At 38.8% G+C, this 14,815-nt stretch overlaps 1 protein-coding gene across 4 annotated transcripts in view; it reads right to left on the bottom strand.

Annotated features, from left to right (window-relative positions):
* Positions 1-432: 432 nt before the first annotated feature.
* Positions 433-14,815, bottom strand: part of gramd1c (GRAM domain containing 1c) — a 37,842-nt gene continuing 23,459 nt past the window's right edge. For 3 of the 4 annotated variants that reach the window (XM_047349020.1, XM_047349019.1, XM_047349021.1), the window contains exons 16-18: positions 10,739-10,858; positions 10,407-10,512; positions 433-1,437 (exon numbers count right to left, since the gene is read on the bottom strand). In XM_047349020.1, coding sequence (XP_047204976.1) covers positions 1,369-1,437; positions 10,407-10,512; positions 10,739-10,858 — 295 coding nt within the window. In that variant the 3' untranslated portion in view covers positions 433-1,368. Of the gene's footprint in view, positions 1,438-10,406; positions 10,513-10,732; positions 10,859-14,815 lie in introns of those variants that run through there. The other variant, XM_047349022.1, reaches the window with a different exon arrangement.

The raw sequence follows: 14,815 nt of genomic DNA on the forward strand, positions 1-14,815 counted from the left end.
GCTAAACTAAGCTAAGCACCATTGGCTGAGCAAAAAGAATGTAAAATAAACCAAATGTTTTTTGCTTTTGCTACTCCAAAAAGTTTGGCATCGTCTGCTTTTTGAGGAATATATTAAATTTTACTACTGTTTGTAAGCCCTCTTTATGATGGTAAAATATCCAAACTCTCAAATCAAATGTGTCTAGTTTATGGCACTCAGTATTCAAATAAATCTTAATTTTCATTCTAGTAAGGATCGTACATATTTAACTGGTGCAAATACTCTGTAATGCAATCCTGCTGTATCTGTATTGTACTCTACAATTTTTCACAAAGACTAACACAAAGAGCAATATGTATTTTAGCAAAGAGGACACAGGGTTCTAATCAATAATTTAATACTCTCAGGGTGTTGTTTTGGTTCTGTGAGACAGGGAAATAAGACATTTGGTTTTAGTTTCATTAATCATTTATTCTTTCCCCTTTCAAGAAGGATATTAAGTCCAGCTAGTCTTTAAAAACACCCTAGTGTTCAAACTAAAAATACTTGCAACCAGCTTGCTTTAACTTTAAGGACCTAACATCTGCAAGGACAAACGCAAAGGAGTGAACATATGCAGAAATCCCCCAATTAGTAGAAAAAGGGTGCGACACATTGTACAGGAAAAAATAAATGTGAACCTTTTTTAATGTAGTAAGCATATAAACACCTATAAAAGCCTGTGTAGAACTGAATGAAACTCTGCTCTCCTTTTAACATCCAGAACACTGTAAACAATAAACCTGGCTCAACTTTATTGTGCATCACCAACAGATAAAAGAAAAAGTGTTTCCCCCTTTATAATTCAAAATGAGAACATACAAAAACATTGATCTTAAAAATACACAGTGACATAGGCCAGGCATGTGATAATCACAAACATGTAATCAATAGAAAAATAAATTAAATGTGCACAAACACCTAAACCAAAACAGTCATTAACATGATTTATGATTGCTGAAGAACAAGTAGACATTCAGGTTTGAGTCACTGATAACACAGTTTTTATTAGAATTAAAACAAGATTGAGAGATACTCACAAGACTTGTGCAAAAGTTAAAATATTTAAATATTAATGCACTTACCAATGCTAAAAACCAAAGTATAAATATTTGCACATGCCACTGTTTAAAAAACAGAAACCTGAATAAATTTACACCTGCTGCTCGATGTTCACTAGATGCTGGCTTGCAACCCTGGCAACATGTAGCATCTCTGGAGTCTGGAGACGCCAGCGGAGCAACAAAGCTGTGGATACCAGGTCTGCTCTGAGGGAGTCTGCTGCAGCAGGCTGTTAGGCACGGATGTGAACACAGCTTCATGGTGTGCCCTGGGTTGTGGATAAGGTCACTGCTGTGTTGCTGTTCGATTGGCCATAGCAAAGCTCTGCTGGAGCACAATCAGAGAGGTACGGAGCTGCGGAGAAGAACATCAGACTAAGTTAGTAAGGAATGTGCTTCAGGGTTTAAAATCAAACAGCTACATACCCTGCCTTGCAAAAAGTGTTCACACCCATTAAGCCATCCTACATTTTGTCACATTAAAACCACAACTCTCAACGTGTTTTATTGGAATGTCATGTGATATTTGTGAAGTGGAAGGAGACAAGTGTTAAATCATGACACCGAACATAGTTTTGAAGATTTTTTATAATTAAAAGTCTGAAAAGTGTGGTGCATTTGTACTTGGCCCCATTTACTCTGGTACCCCTAGATAAAATCCAGTGCAGCCGAATGTTTAGAAATAACCTGCATTTTGTGTCCACCTGCAAGCAATTTTTTAACAGTATAAATGCAGCTCATCTATGAAGGCCTCAGAAGTTTGTTAGAGAACATCAGTGAACAAACAGCATCATGGAGGCCAAGGAACACAGCGGACAGATCAGGGACAATGTTGGAGAGTTTAAAACAGGTTTAGGTGATGAAACAATATCTAAAGCCCTGACAATATCTGTTCAATCCATCTAAAAATTGGAAACCGTTTGGTACAACTACAAATCTACCGAGACATGGACATCCACCCAAACAAAGAGCATTATTCAGACAAGTAGTCAAGATGCCCATGGTAACTCTGGAGAAGCTGCAGAGATTCACAGCTCAGGTGGAAGAATCTGCTATTAGAAGTCCTGCTTGTGAGTTCCCATAACATGTTGGGGACATAGCAAACATGTGGAAGGTGTTCTGGTCAAAACAGACTAAAAATGAACTTTTGGAACTAGAGGGAAAACAATGTGTGTAGTAGAAACCCAACACTAAACATTACCCTGGACACAACTGCTCTACCGTACAACAGAGTCACATCATGCTGTTGAGATGCAATTCTTAAGCAGGGACAGGAAAGCTGGTCGTTGTGATGAAAAGACAGAGCTAAATACAGGGCAATTCTAGAAGAAAACGTGCAAAATATTTGACTGATACCAAGGTTTACCTTCCAGCAGGACAACAACACTAAATGTACAGCCTGAACTACAATGGTTTAGATCAAAGCACATTCATTTAGTAGATTGGCCTAGTTGAAGTCCGAACCTAAAATCAAACACATCAGTCTTTGGCAAGAATTGGATATATAAATAGATGTTTACAGATCCTCTCCATTAAATTTGACTAAGCTTGAGAAAGAAAGACAAATTAAGCAAATGTAAGCAAAAAACGGCAAAAATAGTAAATTTGAGTGAAACGCTGGTAAAGACATTCTAAATGGAGATTTGCAATGAGAGCGTTGGCTCAGGGGAGCTGAATACAAAAGAACACCACATTTTTCTAATTTTATCTTAAGTGTTGGAAAAATGTATAACAATTATCATTGTTTAGTTTAAAGAAGGTTTATGTTTTAAGTTCTACTCTAGTGAAGATGATTCCTGTGATTGGTTTTAGTGTGGACAAAGGGTTTGTGGAAAGTTAAGGAATGTGGTCTGGAGTGGATCACTCTCTGGACATGACATGCTCATACCATATATGCGAATGACTACTTTTTATGTTGAAATCTCTGTAAGAATTGGCCGAACCAATTCCCGCTTTTTACTTGTAAGAATCTGAGTTGAAAATAAAAGGCTGGTGCAAGGACTTCCTCGTTTGTGAGAAGGAAGTCACTGTTCTGCAGAGGACTGTCTCTCCCTTGCAAGTCAAAGTTACTTGGTTCATTTGTGTCTTTAATTACAGGTCCTTCTCAAAATATTAGCATATTGTGATAAAGTTCATTATTTTCCATAATGTCATGATGAAAATTTAACATTCATATATTTTAGATTCATTGCACACTAACTGAAATATTTCAGGTCTTTTATTGTCTTAATACGGATGATTTTGGCATACAGCTCATGAAAACCCAAAATTCCTATCTCACAAAATTAGCATATCATTAAAAGGGTCTCTAAACGAGCTATGAACCTAATCATCTGAATCAACGAGTTAACTCTAAACAACTGCAAAAGATTCCTGAGGCCTTTAAAACTCCCAGCCTGGTTCATCACTCAAAACCCCAATCATGGGTAAGACTGCCGACCTGACTGCTGTCCAGAAGGCCACTATTGACACCCTCAAGCAAGAGGGTAAGACACAGAAAGACATTTCTGAACGAATAGGCTGTTCCCAGAGTGCTTTATCAAGGCACCTCAGTGGGAAGTCTGTGGGAAGGAAAAAGTGTGGCAGAAAACGCTGCACAACGAGAAGAGGTGACTGGACCCTGAGGAAGATTGTGGAGAAGGGCCAATTCCAGACCTTGGGGGACCTGCGGAAGCAGTGGACTGAGTCTGGAGTAGAAACATCCAGAGCCACCGTGCACAGGCGTGTGCAGGAAATGGGCTACAGGTGCCGCATTCCCCAGACCTGGGCTACAGAGAAGCAGCACTGGACTGTTGCTCAGTGGTCCAAAGTACTTTTTTTGGATGAAAGCAAATTCTGCATGTCATTCGGAAATCAAGGTGCCAGAGTCTGGAGGAAGACTGGGGAGAAGGAAATGCCAAAATGCCAGAAGTCCAGTGTCAAGTACCCACAGTCAGTGATGGTCTGAGGTGCCGTGTCAGCTGCTGGTGTTGGTCCACTGTGTTTTATCAAGGGCAGGGTCAATGCAGCTAGCTATCAGGAGATTTTGGAGCACTTCATGCTTCCATCTGCTGAAAAGCTTTATGGAGATGAAGATTTCATTTTTCAGCACGACCTGGCACCTGCTCACAGTGCCAAAACCACTGGTAAATGGTTTACTGACCATGGTATCACTGTGCTCAATTGGCCTGCCAACTCTCCTGACCTGAACCCCATAGAGAATCTGTGGGATATTGTGAAGAGAACGTTGAGAGACTCAAGACCCAACACTCTGGATGAGCTAAAGGCCGCTATCGAAGCATCCTGGGTCTCCATAAGACCTCAGCAGTGCCACAGGCTGATTGCCTCCATGCCACGCCGCATTGAAGCAGTCATTTCTGCCAAAGGATTCCCGACCAAGTATTGAGTGCATAACTGTACATGATTATTTGAAGGTTGACGTTTTTTGTATTAAAAACACTTTTCTTTTATTGGTCGGATGAAATATGCTAATTTTGTGAGATAGGAATTTTGGGTTTTCATGAGCTGTATGCCAAAATCATCCGTATTAAGACAATAAAAGACCTGAAATATTTCAGTTAGTGTGCAATGAATCTAAAATATATGAATGTTAAATTTTCATCATGACATTATGGAAAATAATGAACTTTATCACAATATGCTAATATTTTGAGAAGGACCTGTACACTTGTCTGTATTTATCAGCTTTTTAACTCAAACAATTCTTTTGGTCCTTCGAGCCGGATTGCTAGAAATCTCCCGCCCGGGACCCAGCAGTGAGTGTGGGGTTCCAGTCTGCGCAGGCTCCAGAACGTCTGGAGAACAAAAATCCTGCACAGTGAATTCTGTGTTGGTAACCGCCGAATCGGCCGAGGGACACCGGGAAGGTGGATCAACGCGTTTCGACAGACAGTGTGAACGAACGCACAGGTAAGACGGAACCAACTAAGTATATTAAAAAAATAAAAAATAAATAGGAGTTTTTGAGTTTAGAGGTACTCGTAATTTCCCTTAAGGAGATTCAAAAGCAACCAACTCCATGGAAAAATTCTGAGTTTAAAAAGAAAAGCGTGTAAAAAATAGAAAACCTAGTCTAGGTGATTTAGGCCTATAAGTGATTGTGTGTTGGTAGAATCATACGACACTCTCAGCGAGACAACCCGAAACCTTGCTGGTATTAACATAAAGTTGTTGACAGCTGAGAGGTGTCGTAAGGAATTCTGATTTGGATATTAGGTGCCATCAAATCTCAGTCTAAAACTCCTGCATTCTCCGAGATTAGAACTCAAAGCAGAAAACTGGATCAAAACTAGGTTTTGATCTAGAAGCCTGTTTTCTAGGAGATGTTGGGGGCCCGTGGAGGATTTCTGTTTTGATTTGATGGTACAAGATATGTATAATAAATGCACCTCTGTTTTATATATATATATATATATATATATATATATATATATATATATATATATATATATATATATATAAAAGAGCAGAGTCTGAATAATAATAAACTAGCGTAAATAGGATAAAAGCATATATAATAAAGGAAAGATTATCAAATAAATAGTGCTAATATAAATTAATAGAAGTAGAACTCAGTTCTAAACAATAGTTTTTAATAGATAAAAAAAACCCATTTACAATTAAAATAAAAAAAATAAAAAAAACAACTCTTAAAATGGGGAACTGCGTCCGGAAGCAGCCCTCGTTAGAAGGAGATACAAAGTTCATGCACTCAAAAGATCCAGATACAGTAAAAAAAAATCTTGCTAAATGGCAGAAAGATTGGGATTTTAAAGGACATCTTTCGGTCCCTGATTGTACCCATTTGGTACAGAGATTAAAACAGAAAGACAAACTTAGGAAAAGGAAAAAAAAACCAGCCAATAATTAATAAGGGCAAAAAATTGGCTTGCTGAAGCTCATAAAAGAAAGGCTGGCAACTGCTATATAAACCTCCTTGCTCTTTTTATCGTTCCCTGAGAATAAGATAATGACACTTGTGTAGTAAGGGGGAGGCGCAGGCAGCCACAGCCCCACCCTGCTGCTGCAGCTGCGATTGTGCCTGAACCCTCAGCGCCAGTGGGACAAATAACTGAAGAGGCACCACCATATTCACCATCAGTTTTTCCGACTTCACAAACTATGAGAGAGGGATCCCCAAATTTAAAAACCAGCTTCCCAGTAGCAAAAATACCAGGCGGAGAAAACAGGCAATTAAACTGGATGGCCTCAATGACACTGCTGATTACACTCCCTATAAACAGCAGTTAAAAATGCCCTCCAGGCAAATGCTTTACCTGAGATTCGTAACTGGGTCACAAAACATAATATTGATCTACCCACCTGCTCAGTTAGCAGTTGGCAGAATTGGGCAATGCATGCTGAAAAGGTGGTCAGTGGAAAGAAAAAACAACCCCCTACTGATAACTTCTATGCTGATGATGAGATACTAATAACTTCACCTACTGGATGTTTAATGATCTGATTGAATATGTGAAACAACTGACTAACATAATAATGAAGTTTTTCAACAGGTGATGATCATCCAGGAGGAATGCAGTGTTCCTGGGAAATGTAGTTCATTTATTAACAACAAATTTTTCTTCAACAGGTGGAAGCTGGAGAAATAACATCACACTGTGTGGAAGTTTTGTTGACTCATCATTGGTTGGATCCACGAGACATTATGTGCACAGACCAAATGACCAAAAACGACCCAAGACCAAATGACCAAGGTTCTGACTGACTTATGAACCTCACTGACCTGACAATGATAACCTGACACTTTTCCAGACTGGACGGACCCAAAAGACAACACCTGCCAGCACATTGCAGGCAGGGCAATTCAAAGTGCTTTAAATTATAAAAATACAAAATCCTAAAAACCATCAAGTGGATGTTCATGACAGCGTGTGTGTGAATGGGAATGACTGATTTCATTAAAGAGCATCTTTGGGGGACTTTAAAAGCACTAATAAAGGTCTGACGTTCTAATGATCATTGCCAAACCTTTACCTCTATAAGGTTTCCAGAATTTTTCCAAAATCATATAAAGATAGTAAAGGTTCTACCGGAACTGAAATACTGATAAACATAAGAAAGCTCATAGACCTGTCTTTAATTTTCCTGAAATTCTTTTACAAAGAGAGTAATTAAATGTATTGTGTGGCCAATGTTTGTCCATTTTGTCTGTCTATTTTTGTGAAATGTTTGTTTTATGTTATGTAAAACTTAGGGTATATGTGCATGATAATAATTAAAGCCTATAAGTGCAAGTCTGATCTTCAACAGTACAATAATATTAGGTCAATTTTTATGGTGAAACAAAAGGATTTTAACAGATGTTTGGACTTTTTCCAGTCAGGTTCAGAATGATCAAATTAGATAAAAAAAATTCCTCCTTAACAAAATTACTGGACAGAATTACTATTCCTGAAATTGAGAAAACTTTAGTTACTTGAAATAAATACAAAGTGTGATTAAAAAGGGAAGAGCTATAGATGACTGAAACAGTACAGGTGTGTTTATAAAACTGGGTAAAAACTGGGTAATTTCCTAAACTAAGATCATAAGACATAACATGCTCTTTATTTTTGTGTTCATCAATTTTATTAAGCCTTCTAAACTGATGAGGAGTGAGTTTTGTTTTTAGAACTAATGAAACCTAAACTAAACCAAGCATTATTAAAGTAATAGCAGCTAACAGAAATAGTAACCTCATTTTTAAATATAATGAGGACTTACTGCATTTAATACAAAATAGATTAGAATAGATGCATCTAAATAAAACTAAATTAGAATAGATTATTCAGAGCTGTTATAATCTTGCTGATGAATAGCAAAAAAAATTTGTTATGGAACCAGATGATTAAAAGAGAGCAACGTTATCCTGGCCAAAGAGAAACATTTGCAGGAAAGATCTAATTACCGGTAAATATTATTTAACCTTGTCTATCGTGACACCATACAGGGTTTTATCAACATCTTGGACAGCACATATTATGTATGGAAAGAAATAAAATAAAGGTATAATTGGAAGCACAATGGAAAAATGCAGAGTTATTACTGAAATTATTAGATGCTGTGCTCTTACCAGCTAAATTAGCTGAGGGTAAATGTTTCAAGATTGACCTGAAAACACACTGTAGCTATCACCCCCAAAGTGCAGGGTTGGTAGAAAGAACAAATGGGACAATTAAAAGTAAGCTTAAGAAGTCAATGGAAGAAACAAAAAGAAATTGTGTTGAATGTTTAGATATATTAAAACTTAATATAAGGATAACCCCATCAGCTCAGGGTGAATTAACACCTTTTGAAATAATACATGGCAGACCTTATTAAATTCCTGATCTCAAAGATCCACAACAAGAGGCAACGTTAACAGATTACATGATGAAGGCATTACAGCTTAGAGACATACAAAATGCTAATAATCTGCCAAATGATGTTTTTGAAGCCCTACAGGTTCCTGGTGACGTGAAAGAAGGTTACTGGGTGCTGATTAAGACCATTAAGAAGAAAATGTGGTCTGATCCAAAGTGGGAGGGTCCATTCCAAATGTTATTGACAACTCCCACTGCTGTGAAAATCCAAGAGGGGGCTACTTATACAAAGTACACTGTAAGAGGTGAGCCTGTCAGTCTTTCCACTCAGGCTGGAAATGATAAAGCCTGACTACAAAGGGGTTGTCGCCATCTAGTGGAGGCTTCGTCTCAATGTCAGTGAAGAAACCAACGATCTTTACAGAGTTTAAACAATTTAATGTTACAACTCCTGTATCCAACTATGTGGAGCTTCTTGCAGGTTCCTATTTTTCTCATTGTGTCGTGGGCACCGGTTCCATCCCAGTGGGGACTATTCCAATGCGTATGTGTAACATGACTTACTATTATTCTTTACACCAAGCTGGACCAGGGGGAAAGGTCCATGATCTAAAGGGCACTTATGCAATAGATGGATTTCACTGGGTGTGTGGAAATGCCATTTATTTGCAGTTGCCTCCAAGTTGGAGTGGTGTTTGTGCACCTGTTTATGTCACTGATCACATTTATGTCATTTCAGTTTAACCTTCCCTAAAGAGGGAACTCATCCGTGTGAAGCACAATGAGGAATTCAAGCATAGATCAACAAGAAATAAGATTTTGCTAAGTTTAGGAAAGAACATGCTTAGATTAGAAACTATAGATTATCGACTGGGACGCTTTGTTAATGCAACCAGAATCGCTCTTACAAGACTATCAACAGAAGTCACAGCTCTTCGAACCATGGTGTTGCAGAACAGGATGGTTTTCGACCTGCTGACGGCCTCGGTTGGGGGGGGGGGGGTTGTGCTCTCCTGAACGAGACCTGCTGCACTTACATCCCTGATGAGACCAACGCCAAAGATGGACACACAGTGAGCGATGCTATACGCCAATTAAATGAAATTAAAAGGGGTATGCAGCAGGAGGTCCATCCCGGCCGAGGAAGCCTTTCTTCGTAGCTTACTTCTGGACCGTGGTGGCAACTGCTTTTGAAAATCATGACCCCTGTCATCGCTGTGTTATTGTTGTTTGCCTTTTTACTCTGTGTGTTATTCCCTGTATCAGAGCAATGATATTAAGGATGGTTGGAGGAATTTTTGATACAATGTTGTCCCAGGATTATCGGCTTCTGGACAAGAACCAAGACTATGATGACACTTTGGAGAAGTCACTAAACTTAACAATAGTTTAATGTTTAATGAGGTGTATACATAAAGCTTTTTGGAAGTGAATACATGGATGTGTTATTAAACTAATCAATAATAAACTGGAGGGAATTGTTGGAAAAAAAAGTATAAAAATTATCATTGTTCAGTTCAAACAAGGTTTATGTTTTAAGTTTTACTCTAGTGAAGATGATTCCTGTGATTGGTTTTAGTGTGGACAAAGGGTTTGTGGAAAGTTAATGTGGTCTGGAGTGGATCACTCTCTGGACATGACATGCTTATGCCATATATGGGAATGACTACTTTTTATGTTGAAATCTCTGTAAGAATTGGCTGAACCAATTCCCACTTTTTACTTGTAAGAATGTGAGTTGTAAATAAAAGGCTGGTGCAAGGACTTCTTCGTTTGTGAGAAGGAAGTCGCTGTTCGGCAGAGGACTGTCTCTCCCTTGCAAGTCAAAGTTACTTGGTTCATTTGTGTCTTTAATTACACTTGTCTGTATTTATCAGCTTTTTACCTCTAACATTAAGTGGTAAAAACCATGCATCATTTTTTTTCTGCTTTCAATTATGCACTTCTCTGTGTTGGTCTATCACATAAAATCCCAATAAAATGAATGATTAGTGCATGTTAGTTAGCAGTTCACATATCTCACTTGTTCTAGAAGATTAATGGAGTCCTGCAGGACAGTTTTTAGTAGGTGCAAGTCCTCATTGGTCCGGACAACTGGCCCTGGTTTGGAACCATACTGTGGTCCAAAGCTGTCAGAAAGAGACCATTATTTTTCAATAAAAAGGTACACTTATGCTGCATGCAAGCAGAAAAGCAAGTAACTTTAGGCTTCGGCTGATGCCACACTTCTTACATGAGAAAAACCATGTCATCACCTTCAATGCTTCTGGGTTGAAGTAGCTCTTTTCAACAAATGATTGTCCTGATAGACTATCCACATTAATATGCTGGTTAAAAGAAGACAGTTTATCCAACCTGCTCTCCATCCTCTCCCTCAGCCGATGTTTCGTCGTCAGGTACATGCGTTGAGCCACGTTCTCCATCGCCCACAGCTTAAAAAACAAGCCCAGATTCAGCACTATCAGGATCAACAGACTGAAACAAGGAGAAAACACAGAGTTTATGTCACAACAATGTAAAGACATAACAATAACAATATTCTCTCATAATCCTGTCCTGTCTGACCATTTCTTAATAACCTTTGAGTTTAATTTAACCGAGTACTCCACACCTGAAAGAAAATTTCATTATAGTAGATCATTATCAGGAGATGCTGTAACAACCTTTAAAGAATCTGTTCCACTTTTAATTTCCTCATTATCACTGAAAAGCACAGTGGAGGGCAATAATTTTGTTTCTTCCCCTTCACAAATTAATTATCTTGTTCATAGTGTTTCTTCATCATTGCGTGATGCATTAGACAATGCAGCCCCCTTTAAAAAGAAGGTAATCATTAATAGGAGGCTAGCTCCTTGGTTTAATTCAGAGCTGTGTACTTTAAAGCACAATGTTAGAAAATTGGAGAGAAAATGGCGCTCTACACACCTAGAGTATTCCTACTTAATCTGGAAAAATAGTCTACTGTTGTATAAAAAGACACTTCGCCAAGCTAGAACAGCTTATTTCTCATCATTAATAGAAGAGAACAAGAATAATCCTAGGTTTCTCTTTAGTACAGTTGCTAAACTCACAGTCATAGCTCTGTTGAGCCATCCATTCCCTTAGCTCTCAGCAGTTATGACTTTATGGGATTCTTCTTAAATAAAATTGATTCTATTAAAAAGAAAATTTTTGACATACTCCCGAAGATGATTACTTCATCCTCAGCAAGTGAGACAACATTGGAAATAACTGTATAACCTGATCTGTGTTTAGACTGTTTTGATCCTGTGGAGCTTCCTGAGTTATCAGAAATATTAGCTTCATCTAAACCTTCAACTTGTATGTTAGACCCAATCCCAACCAAATTATTTAAGGAAGTGTTCCCTCTGATTACCAGCCCCATTTTAGGCACGATTAACCTATCCTTGGTAAATGGAGATGTACCACAGGCTTTTAAGTTAGCTGTAATTAAACCTTTACTTAAGAAACCTTTGCTTGATTGAGATGACTTGAAAAATTACAGACCTATATCCAATCTTCCATTCTTATCTAAAATTCTGGAAAAAATTGTTGCTAATCAAATGTGTGAGCATTTACACATCAATGACCTGTTTGAAGAGTTTCAGTCAGGTTTCAGAGCTCATCATAGCACTGAAACAGCTCTGCTGAAAGTCACTAATGATATTCTTATGGCCTCAGATAATGGACTTGTGTCTGTTCTGGTTCTGTTAGATCTCAGTGCTGCATTTGATACAGTCGATCACAAAATTCTCTTAGAAAGGCTGGAATATGCTGTAGGGATCAGGGGAACAGCGCTATGCTGGTTTAAATCTTATCTGTCTGACAGATTCCAGTTTATTCATGTAAATGATAAATCATCTTTAAACTCCAGGGTTAATTGTGGAGTACCACAGGGTTCAGTACTTGGGCCAATTCTCTTTACTATACAGGTCCTTCTCAAAATATTAGCATATTGTGATAAAGTTAATTATTTTCCATAATGTCATGATGAAAATTTAACATTCATATATTTTAGATTCATTGCACACTAACTGAAATATTTCAGGTCTTTTATTGTCTTAATACGGATGATTTTGGCATACAGCTCATGAAAACCCAAAATTCCTATCTCACAAAATTAGCATATCATTAAAAGGGTCTCTAAACGAGCTATGAACCTAATCATCTGAATCAACGAGTTAACTCTAAACACCTGCAAAAGATTCCTGAGGCCTTTAAAACTCTCAGCCTGGTTCATCACTCAAAACCCCAATCATGGGTAAGACTGCCGACCTGACTGCTGTCCAGAAGGCCACTATTGACACCCTCAAGCAAAAGGGTAAGACAGAGAAAGAAATTTCTGAACGAATAGGCTGTTCCCAGAGTGCTGTATCAAGGCACCTCAGTGGGAAGTCTGTGGGAAGGAAAAGGTGTGGCAGAAAACGCTGCACAACGAGAAGAGGTGACCGGACCCTGAGGAAGATTGTGGAGAAGGGCCGATTCCAGACCTTGGGGGACCTGCGGAAGCAGTGGACTGAGTCTGGAGTAGAAACATCCAGAGCCACCGTGCACAGGCGTGTGCAGGAAATGGGCTACAGGTGCCGCAATCCCCAGGTCAAGCCACTTTTGAACCAGAAACAGCGGCAGAAGAGCCTGACCTGGGCTACAGAGAAGCAGCACTGGACTGTTGCTCAGTGGTCCAAAGTACTTTTTTCGGATGAAAGCAAATTCTGCATGTCATTCGGAAATCATGGTGCCAGAGTCTGGAGGAAGACTGGGGAGAAGGAAATGCCAAAATGCCAGAAGTCCAGTATCAAGTACCCACAGTCAGTGATGGTCTGGGGTGCTGCGTCAGCTGCTGGTGTTGGTCCACTGTGTTTTATCAAGGGCAGGGTCAATGCAGCTAGCTATCAGGAGATTTTGGAGCACTTCATGCTTCCATCTGCTGAAAAGTTTTATGGAGATGAAGATTTCATTTTTCAGCACGACCTGGCACCTGCTCACAGTGCCAAAACCACTGGTAAATGGTTTACTGACCATGGTATCACTGTGCTCAATTGGCCTGCCAACTCTCCTGACCTGAACCCCATAGAGAATCTGTGGAATATTGTGAAGAGAACGTTGAGAGACTCAAGACCCAACACTCTGGATGAGCTAAAGGCCGCTATCGAAGCATCCTGGGCCTCCATAAGACCTCAGCAGTGCCACAGGCTGATTGCCTCCATGCCACGCCGCATTGAAGCAGTCATTTCTGCAAAAGGATGCCCGACCAAGTATTGAGTGCATAACTGTACATGATTATTTGAAGGTTGACGTTTTTTGTATTAAAAACACTTTTCTTTTATTGGTCGGATGAAATATGCAAATTTTGTGAGATAGAAATTTTGGGTTTTCATGAGCTGTATGCCAAAATCATCCATTTTAAGACAATAAAAGACCTGAAATATTTCAGTTAGTGTGCAATGAATCTAAAATATATGAATGTTAAATTTTCATCATGACATTATGGAAAATAATGGACTTTATCACAATATGCTAATATTTTGAGAAGGACCTGTATATATGCTTCCAATAGGTCAAATTATCAGGCAGCATGGGATAAATTTTCACTGTTACGCTGATGATACTCAGCTTTACTTATCCATAAATCCTGATGAGCCCAACCAGTTTGATAGACTACAAGCAGGTCTTGAAGATATAAAAACTTGGATGACGTTAAATTTTTTGTCTTTGGACCGGAGTGTTTAAAATAGAAACTGCTTAGTCAATCACTTAACCTGGATGGCACTAAATTGACCTCCGATAATAAAGTAAAAACCCTTGGTGTTATTTTTGACCAGGACATGTCATTTAAATCCCATATTAAACAGGTTTCTAGGATTTCCTTCTTTCATCTCCGGAACATTGCCAAAATTAGAAATATCCTGTCCAGGAGTGACGTTGAAAAAGTAGTCCATGCATTTACTTCAAGGCTGGACTATTGTAATTCTTTACTATCAGGATGTCCACAAAATGCAGTTAAAAGCCTTCAGCTGATTCAAAATGCTGCAGCAAGAGTTCTGATGACAATTAAAAAGAGAGATCATATTTCTCCTATTTTAGCTTCCCTTCATTGGCTCCCTGTTAAATCCAGAATATAATTTAAAATTCTCCTCCTCACATATAAAGCCCTTAATGATCTAGCTCCATCATACATCAGAGATCTGATTGTTCCATATGTTCCTAACAGAGCACTTCATTCTCAGACTGCAGGTTTACTGGTGGTTCCTAGAGTCTCTAGAAGTAGAATGGGAGGCAGATCCTTTAGTTATCAGGCTCCTCTCCTGTGGAACCAGCTTCCAACTTTAGTCCGTGAGGCAGACACTCGGTCTACTTTTAAGGCTAGGCTTAAAACTTTCCTTTTTGATAAAGCTTTTAGTTAGAGTGGCTTAGTTTATCAGGGAGGGAGCC

Source organism: Girardinichthys multiradiatus, chromosome 21 (genome assembly GCF_021462225.1).
Source record: "Girardinichthys multiradiatus isolate DD_20200921_A chromosome 21, DD_fGirMul_XY1, whole genome shotgun sequence".
Taxonomy (NCBI): domain Eukaryota; kingdom Metazoa; phylum Chordata; class Actinopteri; order Cyprinodontiformes; family Goodeidae; genus Girardinichthys; species Girardinichthys multiradiatus.